The sequence below is a fragment of the Myotis daubentonii genome, chromosome X (genome assembly GCF_963259705.1).
Source record: "Myotis daubentonii chromosome X, mMyoDau2.1, whole genome shotgun sequence".
Taxonomy (NCBI): Eukaryota; Metazoa; Chordata; class Mammalia; order Chiroptera; family Vespertilionidae; genus Myotis; species Myotis daubentonii.
In genome coordinates, this window is record NC_081861.1 from 54,574,472 (window position 1) to 54,595,027 (window position 20,556).

The following is a 20,556-nucleotide window of genomic DNA, read 5'->3' on the forward strand; positions in this document are numbered from 1 at the left end:
AAGAAGGAGTTCTTAGCATTTGCAACAGCATGGATGGAACTGGAGTGAATTATGCTAAGTGAAATATGGCAGTTGGAGAAAGATAAATATCACATGATCTCACTCATATGTGGGATAAAATGAACAACATAAACTGATGAACAAAAATAGATCCAGAGACAGAGAAGCATGGAACAGACCATCAAACCTGTGAGAGAAGGCAATGAGGGTGAGCAGGAGGTAACAGATCAACTAAAGGACTTGCATGCATGCATATAAGCATAACCAGTGAAAACAGTTGCTAGGGGCATGGGGTCATGTGCTGGAGTGTGAGTTGGTCAGGGAGAGGTTAATGGGGGGGGGAGACATATGTAAAACTTTAATCAATAAAGAATAAAAAACCAAAACAAACAAAACCCACAAAAATTAGATCAGCATGTGAAATTCAAAAGTTGATTCCTTTTTATTCCCATTTGGCTCAGTGGATAGAGCATTGGCCTGTAGACTAAAGGGTTCTGAGTTCGATTCTGGTCAAGGGCATGTACCTTGGTTACAGGCTCCTCCCTGGCCTGGGGCCTGGTCAGGGCACGTGCAGGAGGCAACCAATACATGTGTTTCTCTCACATCAATGTTTCTCTCTTTATTTCTCTCTCTCTTCCACTCTCCCTAAAAATCAGTGGAAAAATATCGAGTAAAGGTTAACAAAAATAGCCGAAACCGGTTTGGCTCAGTGGATAGAGCGTCGGCCTGCGGACTGAAAGGTCCCAGGTTCGATTCCGGTCAAGGGCATGTACCTGGGTTGCGGGCACATCCCCAGTAGGAGATGTGCAGGAGGCAGCTGATCGATGTTTCTCTCTCATCGATGTTTCTAACTCTCTATCTCTCTCCCTTCCTCTCTGTAAAAAATCAATAAAATATATTTTAAAAAAAGAGATTAACAAAAATACAATAATAAAAATAAAACCATTAAATTCAATATAAATCAAGTAATAAGCAACTTTTAGTATATGTGCTGCCAAAGCGAGCACGAGTAATAAGCAACTTTTAAAATTAAAAAAACCCACAAATTTGCACAATCACAGCGAATTACATTAACATTCCTACAAATGACATCTTCAAGGGTCAGTGAAAAGGCTGTGATATAGTTATTTGGGATATTTTGGCAGTTGAGAGTGGATACTACATTTGGGTTCAGGTTCCTTTAGGGCTCAGAGACTTAAGAGGACTATGCCAATGTCTGCCTAAAAGGAGATAAAGTGAAGTCTGTATGCCCAGAGTTGAGTCTGAGCGCTTTGGTAACAAATAGGTTGCAAGTCAGGAGATGCAATGAATCATGGTGGTCAATGTAAGCAGAGATAAGACAAATGAGAATTCCCACATCCTGGTCAGGAGTTGATGAAATCTGTCAGTCAAGCTGCAGGGGAACTGCTGAATACAGAAGTTGCACTTACTGTAGTCTGAGTGACATTATTTTATCAAGTGTTGACAAATATTGAAGCTTTTTTTATGTAACTTTGTTTTCAAAGTTTTCTATTCTTGTTGGAAAATACCAAGAGTTAAAGAGTTGTTACACACTCTTCTAGGACCAAGCTGCTCTCCAGAAAACAAAGTGCTAGGCAATGCGGCCAGTCTCCACTGTATCTAGTGCCTCTGTGGCAGTTCCTCCATAATTTAACTTATTGGGAGCAATTTATTTACATCACTGCCTAGATCAACTAGGCAGTGCACTTCTGACATAAGTGCACAAAACAAGAGCTATGATTCAATTAAAATATGAACCAAATACAATACCCCGAGGAAAAGACAGGCATCTCTAAAAGGAAATTTTGTTTCCAACAAGGGTTTTAAGAGGAATACCCTACTTAACATCTTCAGCATTCTGCCTTCAGAACTGTTCCCTTTGGAGAAAATGTGGGGGTTAGTAAAGAATGCAGATCTTTTCTTGGCTGAACTAATGGTATGATTAGCAATTATTTTAAAAAAATACCAGATTTGTTACAATCTGGCATATCATGTAAAAATCTTGTATGTTTTGTTTCAAGGATATTGACTTTGTAGACTAAAAGAGAGAATCTAGTAATTAACTTCTGTGTTAACATAAATGGCCATAACCTGAGGAATTCATGAACACACACAAGCTCCCAAATATATCATAGATCACACAATTAATGTTACAAAATGGCCAACTGTTTGTTTATCTTGGCCAGGAATTCTTTCCTCTTTTCACTTCTCTGAGGCTTCTATAGTTGGGTTTTGTGAGTTTTTCAAAATAAATTCCATGTTACTTTCCTTCTCTGTAAATACTAGTATAGGTATGTATCCTCTTTTACTGGGCGGGTTAGGGCGGTTGAAGAAAGCAGCTGCAACAGAATTGAATTAACAACAGTGTTTTGAAAGTCCTGAAAGCTTGACTTCCTATTGTGCTTATTATCTGGTTGACTCATAATTATCTGGTTGGCACCTAATATAATGGTTTCAGCTAGACTTAACTTTCATATATGTATGTTTTGTCTTCCATTTACTCTAATCATTTGTAGTGGAACCTCAGTTCTTGAACTTAATTTATTTTGGAAGGTTGTTTGAGAAGTGATTTGTTTAAAAAAATGAATCTTTTTTAAATTACAAATAATGTAAATTGAATTAGTTCCAGTCCCCCAAACTATTTCCTGTTTTAACCTTGCTTATAAACAGTACATGTCTAAATAAAGTTTTAAAAAAGGGCATGCAATGTAGATGAAAATTTAACAAAAAAGAAATGAAATGTACAGTAAAAAAATTAAAATTTATGTACACGCTAGAGCTAACTTTAATGTTGAGAGCTATTGATAACTGAATATGAGAGAAAGGATGGTGGGATATTGTTTGGAAGAGGTGCCCTCTTCAGGTAGCTGTTCTTCAATGGTTCTCTCTCTTTTTTGTCTCTCTGCTCCTCTGGAACTTGCTTCAGGCTCACTGGGTCTCTGATTTACTAAAAACCTATCCAATGAGGTTTGTTTTTGCATGCATTTTAACACTTGCCTGAAGTGAAACACTGCACTGACATTGAACAAATTTACACTGTTTGCTACTTCTTTGTCAGGGTGATATGTCTTAATAAAACTTTGACTTTATCCCAATTTCCAAACCTTTTCCTTAATTACTGAAGAAGGAATTGCCTCCCTTTCTTTCCCCTCCAAAGACAACTCCTCAGCTTTCATCTATTGCTGCTACATCTGAAGGCCTTATAGTTCCTCCACGGTCAGCTCAGGATTGCAGTCCTCCAATTCCTATACATAATTATCATCCATGGATTTTCCCAGAGACACAATATCCTCAAGAACAGACAAAGGCTTATCCTCAAAATACTCAACATCTCTTTCAGCAACAGACTCAGGCCACAATTTCTTCCAGGCTGATTGCATGATCCTAGAAGACACTTCCCCCATGCTTTGTCTATGAGCCTCAAGCAATTGATGATATTAAAATGTTCCTTCCACAATTTCCTGAGGGTTAAATGAATTTCATAGGTCACCTCAAAACAGTGCCTTTGTGTAGAATTTCTTAATATTAGAAATTACCTGCTGGTCCATGGGGTAGGATGAGTGGAGTTGTGTTAGGTGGCAAGAACCTAACAGTGATGAAGCTATACTCCACCAATTCGGCCTCCAATCCTGGAGGGTGGGCAGGAAAATTGTAAATTACAAGAAGTGCTGGGGACTTGGAAGATGGTGGCCAGCAGGATGGCAGTGTGGGAGAGATTGTGAGAGAGTGAGGGAGTGAAAGTGGAGTGTGTGAATGTGTAGGGTGTGTGTGTGTGTGTGTGTGTGTGTGTGCGCGCGCGCGTGAAGGGACAGTTAGAGCCTGCAAGACTTTCAGGGCTGATTGAACTGGCTCTCTTGGACAGGGAGCCACTGCTACTGCTGCAGGCAATCCCTGGCAGCTGGTGCTGGTACAGAAAAACACACTATCTTGAAGAGCAGATCTGCTGTGACTAGGAGCCCGGCCTTACCACCACCCAGACTGGCCTCAGATGAAAACTGAGACACAATCTGGACAAAGACATGCTACCACAGCTGAAAACTCATGGGCACTGACTTCACCCATATTGGTCTCAGGTTACTGTTAGTCCTGGAATGTGTTCCCTTCCTGCCTACCCACCCTGGCAGCATAAGTCCCACATATCCTGAGCCTGCCCCCTGAATGTCAGCATGTACAAACCCCACCAGGACCACAGCGGCCACATCTCCTGGGCACCTGAGCCAACCTCCTGACTATTGGCATATACAACACTCCTGCCAAACCTTTTGCGACAGCTCAGGTCCCACACAACTGGGTGCCTGGACTTTTAGCAACAGCAGAAATGCGGAGACAAAAAAGCAACCCCTAAGGGGGGAAAAAAAAGAGGAATTGGGTGGGGAAAGGAACTAAATGAAAAAGAATCTGAAAAAGAATTCAGGTTAATGGTCATACAGTTCATAAACTTGATGGACTAGAAAATCAACAACCTATGTAAGAACCAAGAAGAAATCAAAAGTGATACAGCTATAATAAAGAACACGATGGGAGGCTTCAACAGTAATCTCAGAGAAGCAGAGGACTGAATTAGTGAGCTAGAAGACAGAACAGAGAAACAAGTTCAATCTGAACAGCAATTAGAGAAAAAAAAAATAGAAAGAAGGACGAGACATTAAGAGAGCTTTGAGACAACATGAAACGAAGTAACATACATATAATAGGGGTACCAGAAGTACAAGAAGAGCAGCAAAAATTAGAGTACCTATTTGAAGAAGTAATAACAGAAAATTTCCCTGATATGAGGAAGTAAAAAGTCACCCAAGCAGAGAGAGTCCCAAACAAGTGGAACCCAAAGACCCACCCCAAGACACATTGTAATTACAATGGCAAATGTTAATGACAAAGAGAGAATCTTAAAAGCAGTAAGAGAGAGATAGGGAGTAAACTAAAAAGGATATCCCATTACATTGTCAAATGATTTTTCAACAGAAACACATCAGGCCAGAAGGGAATGGAATGAAGTATATAAAGTAATGCAAAGCAAGAAACTGAATCCAAGAATACTTTATCTAGCAAGGCTATCATTCAAAATTGGAGGGGCAATCAGGAGCTTCACAGACAAAAAAAAAGGGCTAAAGGAGTATCACTACCAAGCCAGCAATGCAAGAAATGCTAAAGAGACTGCTCTATGAAGAAAAAAAGGGAGGGGGCAGAAGAAACACAGTCACCAAAAATTTAAATGGCTACAAACAAGTACCTATGAATAATAAATTTAAACATTAATAGACTAAATGCGCCAACCAAAAAACATCGAGTGGCTGAATGGATAAGAAAACATGACCCATATATATGCTGTCTACAAGAGACCCATCTCAGAACAAGAGACTCACACAGATTGAAAGTAAAAAGATGGAAAAATATTTTTTTTTCAGGCAGATGGGAATGAAAAAAAAAAAAGCTGGGGTAGCAATAGTTATGTTTGACAAAACAGACCTCAAAGTGAAGGCCATAACAATAGATAAGGAATGTCACTTCATAATACAAAAGGGATCACTACAACAAAAAGATATACTAGTAACTCTGGTAAACGTATATGCATCCAATGCAGGAACACACAAATACATAAAAAATGAAGAAATCAAGGGAAAGATTGACAGCAATAGGATTATAGTATGGGACTTTAATACTCTACTGACATCACTGGATAAATCCTCTAGACAAAAAATCAGCAAAGAAACAGAAATCCTGAATGACTCACTAGATCAGATGGAATTTATTGACATCTTCAGAACATTTCACCTCAAAGCAACATAATATACATTCTTCTCAAGTGCACATGAGTCATTTTCAAAGATAGACCACATATTGGGTCACAAACAAAGTCTCCCAAAATTCAAGAAGATTGAAATCATATCAATCATCTTCTTAAACCACAATGGCATAATATTAGGAATAAACTACAATAAAAACAATCAAAAAATTCAAACACTTGGAGGCTGAATAGCATGCTATTAAACAATGATTGGGTTACCAAAGAGATCGAAGAAGAAATTAAAAACATCCTGGAAGCAAATTAAAATGAAAACGCAACAATCTAAAACATTTGGGACACAGTGAAAGCAGTCCTGAGAGTGAAGTTCATAGCATTACAGGCCTACCTCAAAAAAAACAAGAAAAATGATAATAAACTATCTATCCCTACAACTTAAAGAATTAGAAAGAGAGCAACAAGAAAAGCCCAGAGTGAGCAGAAGGGGAGATAATAACAATCAGAGCAGAAATAAATGACAGAGAGACAAAAAAAAAAAAAAAAAAAAACAATACAAAAGATCAGTGAATCCAAGAGCTGGTTCTTTGAAAGGATAAACAAGATTGATGAGCCTCTGGCCAGGCTCACCAAGAAGAAGCAAAGAGAGAGGACCCAAATAAACAAAATCAGAAATGAAAGAGGCGAAATAACAACAGACCCTACAGAAATACAAAGCATAGTAAAAAATTACTATGAACAAATCTACTCCAACAAACTAAACAATCTAGAGGAAATGGATATATTCCTAGAAAAATACAACTTTCCAAAACTCAACCAAGAAGAATAAAAAAATCTCAACAGGCCAATAACTAAGGAGGAAATTGAAGCAGTTATCAAGATAACTTCCAGTGAACAAAAGCCCAGGGTCAGTTGGCTTCACAGGGAAAATTTACCAAACATTCAACAAAGAGCTAAAACTTATCCTTCTCAGACTATTCCAAAACAGTTAAGAGGAAGGCACACTTGCAAGCTCTTCCTATGAAGCCAGCATTACCCTAATCTCAAAAAACCAGATAAGGACACTACACAGAAAGAGAATTACAGGCCAATATCCCTGATGAACATAGATGCTAAAATCCTTAACAAATTTCTAGCAAATCAGATCCAGCATTACATTAGAAAGATCATACACCATGACCAAGTGGGATTTATCACAGGGATGCAAGGGTGGTACAATATACTCAAATCAATAAATGTGATACATCACATAAACAAATTGAGAAACAAAAATCAATTAATCATAGCAATTGGTACAGAAATGGCATTTGACAAATCCAACACACTTTTCTGATAAAAACTCTTAGCAGAGTGGGAATAGAAGGATCATACCTCAACATAATAAAAGCCTTTTATGACAAACCTACAGCCAATGTCATATTCAATGGGCAAAAAGTAAAACCATTTCCCCTAAGAACAGGAACAAGACAGGGAAGCCCACTTTCACCACTCCTTTTTGACATAGTACTAGTAGTACCAGCCATAGCGATCAGACAAGAAGAAGAAATAAAAGGCATCCAAATTGGAAGAGAATAAATAAAACTGTTATATTTTGCAGATGACATGATATTGTACATAGAAAGCCCTAAGGATTCCATAAAAAATACTTGATTTAATAAATTAATTTGGCAATGTAGGAGGTACAAAATTAATACACATATCTCTATGGCTTTTTTATATACCAATAATGAACTTACAGAAAGAGAACTTTTTTAAAAAAGTCCCATTTACCATTGCAATAAAATAATTAAGAAACCTAGGAATAAATTTATCAAAGAAAGCAAAGGACCTGTATTCAGAAAATAATAGGACACAGGAAAAAAGAGATAAAGAATACATAAACAAATGGTAGAATACCCCGTGTTTATGTATTGGTAGAATCAACATCATTAAAATGTCCATACCACCCAAAGAAATCTATAAATGCAATGCAATCCCCATTAAAATACCAATGGCATACTTCAAAGACCTAGAACAAACTCTCCAAAAATTCATCTGGGATAAAAAAGACCCCAAATAGCTGCAGCAATCTTGAAAAAGAAGAATAGAGTTGGAGGCAATCACAATACCAGATATCAAGCTATGCTACAAAGACACTGTTCTCAAACCTTCCTGGTACTGGCATCAGAACAGACATATAGACCAATGGAACAGAACAGAGATCCCAGAAATTGACACAAGCCATTATGCTCAATTAATATTTGACAAAAGAGGCAAGAGCATACAAAGGAGTCAAGACAGTCTCTTCAATAAATGGTGTTGGGAAAATTGGATAGATACATGCAAAAAGTGAAACTACAACACCAACTTACACCATACACAAAAATAAACTCAAAATGGTTAAAGGACTTAAATGTAAGGTGGGAAACCATAAAAGTCTTAGAAGAAGCCATAGGCAGCTTAATAGCAGACATCTTTACCTGTACAGTTCCTAGGGCAATGGAAACTAAGAAGAAAAATAAACAAATGGGACTTCATAAAAAAACCCCACAAACAAACAAACAAACAAACAAAAAATCTGCACAGCGAAAAAAAAATCAACAAAACAACAAGAAAGCCCACTGCATGGGATAACCTATTTGCCAATGTTATTTCCAATAAGGGTTTAATCTTCAAAACTTATAGGGGACTCATTCAACTTCACAAGAGAAAGAGAAACAATCCAATCAAAAAAAGGGTAAAGGACCAAATAGACACTTTTCAAAAGAGGACATAAAGAAGGCCCAGAGACATATGAAAACACGCTCAAAGTCACTAATCATCTGAGAGATGCAAGTCAAAATAGCAATGAGGTACCATCTCACACCTGTCAGAATGGCTATCATCAACAAATGACAAGTGCTGGAGAGGATTTGGAGAAAAGGAACCCTGTTGCACTGCTGCTGGGAATGCAGACTGGTGCAGCCACTGTGGAAATCAGTATGGCGTTTCCTCAAATAACTGAAAATGGAACTTCCATTTGAACCAGTAATCCCACTTTTAGGAATATATCCCAAGAAAACAGCAACACCAATCAGAAAGGATATATGCACCTCTATGATCATAGCAGAACAATTTACCATAGCTAAGATTTGGAAACAGCCTATGTGCCCATCAGCAGATGAGTGGATTAGAAAACTGTGGTACATCTACACAATTGAATACTACACTGCTGTAAAAAAAAAAAAGAGAAGGCGTTCTTACCATTTGCAACAGCATGGATGGAACTGGAAAGCATTATGCTAAGCGAAATAAGCCAGTCAGAGAAAGATATATATCACATGATCTCACTCATTTGTGGAATATAATGAACAACATAAACTGATGAACAAAAATAGATACAGAGTCAAAAAAGCATCAAGCAGACTGTCCAACCTATGTGGGAAGACAGGGGGTGGGGGGACTTTGAGGAGGTAACAGATCAACCAAAGGACTTGTATGTATGCATATGAGCATAACCAATTAACAGAGATGGTGGGTGGGGGGTTGAGGGCATGTGCTGGGAGGGGGCGTTTAGGTGGCTGGGGAGTGGTCAGTTGGGAAATGAGACTTATGTTAAACTTTAAACAATAAAGAATTTTTAAATTTAGAAAAAATAAAGTGCCCTGGTGGCAATTTTTTTTTTCTTTCCCCAGAAGGTATTTCTTCACACTTGGGGCAAACACTTCATGAACCACTCAATTAAAAGTAGCTTTGCTGTTAGCCTTCCATATCACATTTAACTTTTTTCCCATGACATTGTTTTTGAAAGCTCACGGTTATTCAGAATGGTAAACAAGTAGAGGCTTCAATTCAAAGTCACTGCTCACATTCCTACACAAGAATAATGTCAGCCTTTTCTACATTGGCTTGTGTCCTGGTAATGACATATCCTCCTTTGTGATGTAAGTCTTCTTTGGCATTTTCTTCCAGAATAGGCCTGTCTCATCACAATTGAACATGTCTTAGGTAACAAATCCCTCGGCCTCTACGTATTCTTGAAATTCTGTCACAGAATTATCAGCAGCTACATTGCTAGAACTTGCAGCCTCCCCATGCCTCACTGCACTATAAATGCCACTTATTTTCTTAAATTTATCAAACCACCCCCTGCTAGTTGTAAACTAATCACTTTCAACACTCATTCCAGGGGAGTCTTTCAAGAGGTCAGTATGCAGCATCTTTGCTTTTTCACATATCATTGCCTCCAAAATACTATCACCAGCTAACTGCTTTTCATTTATCCAAATCAAAAACATTTTTTTTCTCTCTTCAATTGCTTGTTTCATGAGCACTTCCATACCCTTAGCCACATCAGTACACTTTATGGCCTCTTTATGTTTTAAAATTGTGCTAATCATTGATTTTGCTATGCCATGCTCAGTCACCAGATCAGTTGCAAGGATACCTCTATGATACTTTGCAATTATTTCCTTTTAAACCTCTATCATTGTTTACAGAACTTTCCTTTTCACTTTACTTCTATCATGAACCTTCTTAGGACACATGGTGACTTACTATACATATTTAATAATAATAAGTAGCAACAAAAGCCAAAAAAGCATGCAAATATTCACAGCACAATTTCCTGAGATGTTAATAATTCAAGATTTAACAGTAAACTGACTCATACTCATGCATTCTCTCCTTTAATTTTCACCTGAGATATATAAACAGGTATCAGCATGCAAGGGTTATTGGGTGGAGAACCAAAGTTTTGTTCAACAACTGAGACATTTTTTCCACAAACAACTTGATTGAGAATGGAATTAAGATTGGAGATGTTTGAGAACTGAGAGTAGCAGCACTGCCTAACTTTTAAAAAATGGTATAACTACTTTGGAATATAGCTTTGCAGATATTTGAGAAGCTAAATAATCCTGGAGAAGAAAAAGTACAGTGGTTAAAAACTAAGGAGATCTCAATAAAATGGGAATTTTAATTCATAATTAGTTTTGGTTCATTAATTGGAACAAATGCATGATAGTAATTTAGATGTTAATAACATGGAAAATTGGGTATAGGGTATATAGATATCCTCTATACTATCTGCTATGAACTGAATGTTTGTCCCTCCCCCTTATTCATATATTGAAACCGTAACCCCCAATGTGAAGAATTAGGAGGTGGGGCTTTTGGAAGGTCATTAGGTCATGAGAGTAGACCACTACTGAATTGCATTAGTGCCCTTATAAAAGAGACTCTAGAGAGCTCTCTCTCCTGTCTTCCATCCTGTGAAGACATGGGAGGGTACAGTGAAAAGACTGCCATCTGTGAACCAGATGTGGTCTCTTATCAGCCATTGAATCTGCTGGTGCCTTGATCTTAGACTTTCCAGTGTCCAGAAAAAGAACTATGAGAATTAAATGGGTTGATTAAGCCACTCAGATTATGGAATTTTTTATATACTTGAGCAAACTAAGACACTGTCTTCACAATTTATAAGTAAATCATAAATTACTCTAAAAAATAAAGTTCTTGTTTAAAATGAGCTAAAAAGGGAGCTAAAATGTTAAATTTATACCTGCTATATAATCCAGTATCTCCACATCAAGTTATTTACCCAAGAAAAAAGGAAATACATGTACATACAAAGAAGCATACATGAATGTTCATAGCAGCTTATCTGTAAACCCAAATTAATTTTATAATTTAGTAAAGAATAATACTAGTAAGTATTTATTTGAGCAAAAAGAGCTATAGTTAGGGAGACACTGAGTCAGATAGCAACTTAAATTGGGTTCCACCTAGACAAAGGGGAGGCTGTCTTTTGTTCCCACTCAGATTCTCAATTAGGTCCTTTTAATGTAAATGAGGTATCTACATGGTGCAGTTCTAATTGGACAGGGCAGGAATTAGTCCTTAATAAAAGTTGACTCAGACAGCTTAAGTGAGCAAGGCATAGTGTGGAAAACTGAGAGTTCAATCTGAGGTTTTTCCCAGTATACAGAACAAGTGAGAAACCCTTGTCAGCAAATAGCCTCTAGGCTCTTATTACTTACTAGAGGCCCAGTGCACAAAAATTTGTGCACTTCGGGGGGTCCCTCAGCCCAGCCTATGCCCTCTTGCAGTCTGGGACCCCTCAGAGGATGTCCACCTGCTGTCTTAGGCCTGCTCCCTGGGGGGATCGGGTCCAAGCTGGCAGTCAGACATCCCTCTGGCAGCCCAGAAGCCCTCGGGGGATGTCCACTTGCCAGTGGGGACCAGGGCTAAGCTGCAGTCAGACATCCTTAGTGCTGCTGAGGAGGTGGGAGAGGCTACTGCCACCACTGCTGTGCTAGCAGCCGTCAGCCTGGCTTGTGGCTGAGCAGAGCTCCCCCTGTGGGAGCTCACTGACCACCAGGGGACAGCTCCTGCATTGAGCATCTGCCCCCTGGTGGCCAGTGTGTGTCATAGTGACCAGTCATTCCCAGTTGTTCTGCTGTTAGGGTCAATTTGAATATTACCCTTTTATTATATAGGACTAGAGGCCCGGTGCACAAAAATTTGTGCACTCGGGGGGGAGAGGGGGGTCCCTCAGCCCGGCCTTTGCCCACTCGCAGTCCAGGACCCCTCGGGAGATAACAACCTGCTGGCTTAGGCCTGCTCCCGGGTGGCAGAGGGCAGGCCCAATCCCTAGGTGCAGCCCCTGGTCAGGCTCAGAGCAGGGCCGATTGGGGAGTTGGGGCACCACCCCCTTTCATGCACAGAGCAGGGCGGATCAGGAGGTTGCAATGCTACCCTCAGTCACGCTCAGGGTAGGGCCGATTGGGGGGTTGTGGCACCGCCCCCTGTCACACTCAAGGCAGGGTCCATGGGGAGGTTGCTGTGCCACCCCCTGATACGCACAGAGCAGGGCCAATCAGGGGGTTGGGGCACTGCCCCCTGTCATGCACAGAGCAGGGTCAATCAGGGGGTTGGGGAGCTCCCCCCTGTCATGCACAGAGCAGGGTCAATCAGAGGGTTGGGGAGCTCCCCCCTGTCACTCACAGAGTAGGGCCGATAGGGGAGTTGGGGCACCGCCCCCTGTCACACACAGAGCAGGGCTGATCAGGGGGTTGGGGTGCCGCCCTCTATCACCCACAGAGCAGGGTTGGTCAGGGGGTTGGGGCGCCGCCACTCTCACACTCAGGGCAGGGCCAATGGGGAGGTTATGGCTAAACCCTGTCACACACAGAGCAGGGCCCGTGGGGTGGGTGGGTTGGGGCGCCGCATCCTTTCACATACAGAGCTGCAGGGTGATCAGGGGGTTGGGGAGCTCCCCCCATCAGGCACAGAGCAGGGCCATCAGGGGCTTGGGGCGCCTTCCCCTGTCAGGAACAGAGCAGGGTGGATAGGGAGGTTGTGGCCCTGCCCCCTGTCACACAGAGAGCCTCAGGGCGATCAGGGGGTTTGGGCGCTGCCCCCTGTCACGCTGATCCTGGTGCCGGGAGGCCTCGCGGCTCCGCTGATCTCGGTGCTGGGAGGCATATTACCCTTTTACTGTATAGGATAGAGGCCTGCTGCATGGGTGGGGGCTGGCTGGTTTGCCCTGAAGGGTGTCCTGGATCAGGGTGGGGGTCCCCACTGGGGTGCCTGGCCAGTCTGGGTGAGGGACTGAGGGCTGTTTTCAGGCTGGGATTGAAGTTCCCAACTGCTCCTTTTTTTCTTTTTTCTTTTTTTTTTATTCTGGGCCAGCTTAGCCTGGCTCCAGCTCTGAGGCCTCAGCTGCTGAAAGAAGGTATCTGGTTTGTTTAGGTTCTATAATCGAAACTCTGTATCAACTCCAGCTCTGAGATCCTGGCTGCTGAAAGCAGGTTTCTGGGGTTTTGTTTAGCTTCTATATTTGTTACAATGTTTCTTAAACTGCAGGCTCAGAGGCCGGCAAGGCTGGCGGGGAACGTTGCAGTCCTCTGTCACTGAAGCAAGCAAGCCTCATGTTCAGTTTAAGCTGCCTGACTGCCGGCCACCATCTTGGCTGGCAGTTAATTTGCATATCACCCTGATTAGCCAATGGGAAGGGTAGCGGTGGTATGCTAATTACCATGTTTCTCTTTTATTAGATAGGATAACATTGGAGAGTCCTAAGTTGACCATGGGGTGTCCACTTCAGCAGATAAATTATTTCTTGTGATTCACATCAAAGGAAACCTTCTCACAAGTATAATAGCCCCCAAACTGGAAACAACCCAAATGTCCATTAACAGGTGAATGGATAATTGAGCTGTCTATATCCATATATTGAAATACTACTCAGCTACAAAAAAGAATAACTATTGATACATATACTACAAGGATAGATGCATCTTAAAATAATTGTGTTAAGTTAAATAGTGCAAACAAAAAAAGCATATAATCTGTATAATTTCATTTATATAAATCTCTAGAAAGTGCAAATTGATTTATAGTGACAGGAAAATCAGTATTATTGTGGAAGAAGGGCAGGAGGGAAGGATTACAAAAAGGTATCAGGAAACTTGTGTGACTGATATGTTCATTATCTTGAATATTGTGATAGTTTCGCAGGTGTATACAGATATCAATTAGCAATTACAGACTATACACTTTAAATTGTGTGCTGTTTAATGTATATCATTATACCCCCCCCCCCAAAAAAAAGCTGTTTAACAAATTTAGTCAGTCATGTACAGGAAAAAGGAGACAATTTCTTAGGCTCATATAACTACAAACTTTGATCAGGAAACATAGCTCTGAGCTTTTTGGTAGTGGAAATTTTGCTACTAGGTACCATTGTACCTACCACTTGTCCTTTGGGTATCAGTTTAATTCTCTGAAAAGTGAAGATGGCCCTTAAATTTGTTTACAGGCAGATACATTGACAATAATTCTAACCATGTATCTACTAAAAATGGAGACAATCAAAATATCCTCTGATTGAGAACTGGATAAAGAAGATATAGTACATGTATGCTATGGAATACTACTCAGCCATAAGATGAAATCATGATATTTGTGACAACATGGATGGACCTTGAAAATATTATTCTAAGCAAAATAAGTCAGTCAGAAAAAGCTAAAAACCATATGATTTCATTCATATGTGGGATATAAAACTGAAATTCATAGACACAGACAAAAGTATGGTGTTTATTAGAAGGAAGGGGATTGGAGGTAACAAAGGGTAAAGGGGGCCAAATATATGGTGATAGTAGATGATTTGGCTTTTAGTGGTGAGCGCACAGTGCAATATACAGATTGTATATCATAGAAATGTACACTTAAAACCTATATTATCCTATTAACCAATGTCACCCCAATAAATTTAATAAAAATAAATTAATTCCAGTTGCATTAACTTCATAAACCTTAATATGAAATTGACTAATATAGTGTCACTAATTAGGAAACAAAGTTTAAATGGAAATTAATAGTTAATAACTAATTGTGTTATATTGATTCTTTTTATCTGAACATCTCTTTCATGCCAGGCAATAAATTAGATTTTTCACATAGCTTTATTGAAATACAATTTACATATCATTCAATTCACCCATTTAAAATGTATAAATCTCTGTTTTTGAGTATATTCACAGATATATGCAACCATCATCATAGTCAATTTTGTAACATTTTTACTACTGCAAAAAGAAGCCCCAGACTATGTAATGGGTACAGGGCTTCCTTTTGGGGTGATGAAAATTATCTGGAAATAGTAGTGGTGGTTGCACAACATTGTGAATATATTAAATGTCACTGAACTGTAGACTTTTAAATAGTGCTTGTTATGCTATATTGTGTCCACTATACCAAAAATAAAAATATACACTTTAAGTTTCTACCCTTATCCCTCCATTCCATTAGCACCAAGAAGCCATTGATATAATTTCTAACTATAATAATAAAAGCATAATATGCTAATTAGACTGGACAATCAAAGGACCTTCTGGACGTCATTCCAGACATCCTTCCGGATGAAGATGCAGCAGCAGGGGCCAAGGCAGAGGTGATTGGGGCAACCAGGCAGGCAGGCAGGAAGCACAGTGGTTAGGGGCAATGAGGCAGGCAGGCAGAATGTTTAGGGGTGATCAGACAGGCAGATGAGTGGTTAGGGGCGATGAGGCAGGCAGGCGAGCAGTTAGGAGCTAGTGGTCCCGTATTGCGAGAGGGATGTCCAACTGCGGTTTAGGCCCGATCCCACTGTGAGATCGGGCCTAAACCAGCAGTCAGACATCTCCCAAGGAGTCCTGGATTATGAGAGGGTGCAGGCCAGGCTGAGGGACCTCCCCCTCCTGTGCATGAATTTCATGCACCAGGCCTCTAGTCTATATATATATAAGGCTACTATGCAATGTGCCCCCTCAGGAGTTTGACAGGGAGACTGGGAGTTCAATTGCTAGCTATGGCATGCACTAACCACCAGGGGGCAATGCGGAACATTGCAGGCGACCAGTGGTGGTGGTGGGGTTCTGAGGGAGCAAGGGAAGGAGGAGGTGTGAAGGTGGGGAGGCAGGGAACCTGATTGGCCCTGGTTGCTGTCCAGGCCTAGGGGCCCTAACCGTGCACAAATTTCATTCACCAGTCCTCTAGCATATATATATTTGCCTGATTTGGACATTTCATATAATATGTAATCTGCCGGGAGCCGGTCCATGCTTGCTGTTTCAAGGGACCTGGCATATATAGCATACGGTTCTAAATATGTTTGCTCACCTTCTTGGCGCTGTGTTTTAACCAAGGTCACCTCTCCGAGAAAGGTTGAATCCCCAGGTAGGGATTTTCCCCTGAAGTTAGGGAGGGAATAAAACCTCTTAACTAAGTGCCAGGCGGGTAATTAATCATTTTAACTACGAACAATCATGCTTAAGCTACATAATCTTTACTCCTTGGAATGGAGATAAGAAACGCCCTAACCTTTGTAATAGAGATTGATAGGATTGAATCAACTGGTATAAATACAGATGTAAAAGGACAGCAAGAGACAGAACTCAGAACACAGAACTCAGGAGACAGAATTCAGAAGACAGAACCTACATGGAGCCTGGAGACAGAAGAACTTCGCTGGAGAGAACATGGCAATAGATCCTGGACTGAACCTGACTATAGAACATGGCAAGAGAACCTGACTAGAACCTGGTGACTGAACCTGGCTGGAAATCTGAAGCAGAACCTCTCTGGAGATCCAGACCAGAACTTGGCTGGAGATCCTGGCTGGAGATCCTGGCTAGGCTGGACTGCTGATCAACTGAACGCTGTCTCTGTGTCATTCCTTCTTCGCCGACTCCGTCCACGCCTTTGGGGACCCCTGGACCGGCTGGGGTTGGACCCCGGCAGTAATCTTTTGTTACTGGCTCTTTTCAATGACAATGTTTTCAAGGTTCATCCATGTCATAGTTTGTATTAGTACTTCATTAATTCTTTTACAGCTCAATAATATTCTATTGTATAAATACACCACATTTTATTTATTCATTCACCAGTTGATGAATATTTTGGACACTTCCACATTTTATCTATTATGAATAATGATCCTATGAACATTTGTGTATAAGTTTTTGTGGGAATGTATGTTTTGATTTATTTGATTAACATATCTAGAAGGGAAATTCTTAATAACTCTATGTTTAATCATTTGAGGAACTGCTAGATTGAAATCAGGGATCAAACCCACAACCTGGGTATGTGCACTAACCAGGAATTGAACCTGCCACCTTTTTGTGCATGGGATGACACTTCAACCAATTGAGCTACACTGGCCAGGGCCAGGTTGTTATCCAGAGTGGCTGCACCAGTTTTCTCTCCTACCAGTAGTATATGAGGGTATCGATTTCTTCAAAGTCTTTCTAACACTTGTTATAATCCTGGTGAGTATGAAGTGTTATCAAAGGGTTTGATTTGCATTTCACTGATGACTAATTTTATTAGGCACCTTTTTACGGACCTTCTTCCTAGAAACATGCTAACACAGTCAATATTTTACATAGGCTCTCAATGTTATGAACCCTTAGAGTGGAATTATTGGGTAAAAATATGAATAGAAACTATCATGGTAGTTATTATAAATTATATTTAACAATAGTAAATAAGATAAAGTATACTTGTTCCTTTTACATTGCCATATATTTAATAAAATGTGTTGGACATTAGTTGTACTGAAGTATTAGATTGGTTCCCACTACATGACTCAATGGGAGTGGAAGGGGAAGGGTCTCAATTGTTATTGGAATGAGAAATGTTCATTATATGTCACCATCTCTGAAATCAAAGGGCCACCCCACAGACTGAGGTAGTGAAAATTACTTATCCCTTATTTGTACAAAAGAATCATACTATATAGGATTAGCAAACCAATAAAATAGATGTGTTTATACCAGGGACATATCTCTATAACAGGAGAGTGAAAAAAATTCCAGGGAGATATGAATCTGAAAGACCAGTCACTTTCTATATGAGCAGTTGGTACTGGAAAAAATAAATACTATTTAAAAAGAGTCCACAGTTATTTTGATGGGTACTAGATTACTACTGCCACTGTAGCTTTACACCTACAACATATGAAAGTTGTTTGATCAAATTTGCTTAGTGATCTGAGGAGTCACCTACAAAGTTTGTATCTTTGGTATGACTAGAAGTTATAACAGTAACCTAAGCTTTGGAAATTCAGATGAATTTGCTTAGGCAGCTTTGAGGGGGTCATTACATCCCATGTCATATTCTGAGAAAACCTACATATATTGGATGTTGACACATTTTCATTTCTTAAGGCAGCCAACCTCACTCTCTCCATCAGATAAGCCTTTAGAAAATGAAATGATTTGAAATTTCAATTAAAATCCCTGGCAGAAACTCTTTTAGGATGTTCCATTTCTCTACTGCAAAGACAACACAGAAAAAAAATAGCAATTCAAGTTCTGTACCTTATTTCACCTTCTCTAATGTGACCTGCCAGTTCTTCAATAAACTTCTCCCCTTTCATCCAGTAGATCATTGGTCCAGACTCTCCACTAAATCCAAAGAATGCTTTGCAAGGGATATTCAGCGGCTTACCTGAGAATGACAGAGAAAAAGAAATGAGAAGCTGGCTGCTGGTTATTGATGGGAGACAGAAAAAAAACTTTTAACATCCAAAGGAAAATTCAGAGGTGACCCATTTTCAACTCTTCTTTCAATCATCTTATCACTGTACATGAGGAAAAATGTAAATGTTACAAGAACTCAGAAATTTTAAAATTCAAGATATTCCCTTCACTTTCAGTCTGTACTAGTATGTATTTTTGTTCTGAGGTAGATCTCTTATACAGTATACCCCAGGCACTGCAGGTAAAGGGAAGCAATGGAATTGCAAACATCAAGAATTATTTTGTTTGGTATTTGTGAGCCCTCCATTCATCAACTGCTGCTGGTTTTGTACCATAAAATTTATCTTTTATGTATCCCCATAAATAAGTTTAGTTGATGCATTTTCTTTGTTCAAAGCTTATTCTGTCTTAGCCCATTATTTCAGATCAATTAAACCTGAAATAGAGTAAAAACTAAGTGAGATATCAGCTGTTTTGCGGGACACACACACACTATATATATATGGGTCATGTTTTCTTATCCATTCTACTACCCTCAGTCTTTTTATTGGAACATTTAATCTGTTTACATTTAATGTTGTTGTTGATAGGTACTTATTTATTGCCATTTTATTCTTTATACCTATGTTCATCTCTCTATATATTCTTTTAAAGTAGGCCCTTTAACATCTCTTGCAATACTGGTTTGGTGGTAATGCACTCCATTAATCTTTTTTCAGCTGGGAAACTCTTTATTTTGCGTTCAATTTTAAGCGATAACCTTTGTGGATAGAGTAGTCTTAATTTTAGATCCTTGCTTTTCATGACTATGAATATTTCATGCCATTTCCTTTTGGCCAGAAGTGTTTCTGTTGAGAAACCAGCTGACATCCTTATGGGAACTCACTTGTAGTTAACTGTTCTTACTACTCTTAAGATTCTCTCGTTGTCTTTAACCTTTGCCATTTCAATTATGATGTGTCTTGGTGTCAGTCTCTTTGGATTCATCTTGATTGGGATTCTCTGTGCTTCCTGAGCTTATGTCACTTTTTTTTCTTCACTGTTAGGGTTAGGGAAGTTTTTAGCCATTATTTCTTCAAATAGTTTCTCTATCCCTTCCTCACTTATTATTATGGTACCCCTATGATGTGAATTCTATTATATTTGATATCCTAGAGACATTTTCAATTTTCCTCATTTTTTAAAATGCTCTTTTCTTTTTGATGCTCTGCTTGGGTGTTTACTGTTATCTTGTCCTTTAAATCATTGATGCAGTCATCTGCTTTTTCTAACCTGCTGTTGATTCCTTTTAGTATATTCTTTGTTTTATATACTGTATTCTGAATTTTTGACTGGTTCTTTTTTATGGTTTCAGTGTAATTTTTAATGCTTACTTTCTCTTCGTTGAAGTTCACACTGAGATCACCCATTTTTTTTCCTAAGGTCCTTGAGCATCTTTATAACCATTGTGGGATCCTCCCCCCCTTGATGTAGCCACACTACCCAACCTTCTCGCCTTGTTCCTGGACAAAAGTTTCCCTGGGAGACAGGCTCCCAAAGTCCCAGCTCTGCTTCACACTGTAGTGCCCCTATGCCACGGAAGTCAGTAGGTGGGGGTAGGGGCAATGGCTGTGTGATCCACGTCAGGGAGACCAGCCTTTTTTTATCAAATATACACAGTCTAGTCACTGTTTGAGTCTCTGACAAGTCCCCACGAAAAGAGGCCCCCAAAGTCATTGCTGAGTTCAACTAGTAGACCACTCCACAGTACACAATTATGGCAGAGTGGCCTCGCTACTAGTCAAAAACCAGGTAGTGCACTCCACAGGCTGGTGTTGTAACAAT

General features: G+C 39.8%; 1 protein-coding gene across 1 annotated transcript in view; it reads right to left on the bottom strand.

Moving 5' to 3' along the window:
• The window catches only part of IL1RAPL2 (interleukin 1 receptor accessory protein like 2), a 632,274-nt gene that overhangs the window by 68,832 nt on the left and 542,886 nt on the right, over nucleotides 1-20,556 (bottom strand). Inside the window, exon 6 of the mRNA XM_059678650.1 lies at nucleotides 18,571-18,700. Within this exon, the coding sequence (XP_059534633.1) occupies nucleotides 18,571-18,700 (130 nt within the window). The remainder of the gene's footprint in view (nucleotides 1-18,570; nucleotides 18,701-20,556) is intronic.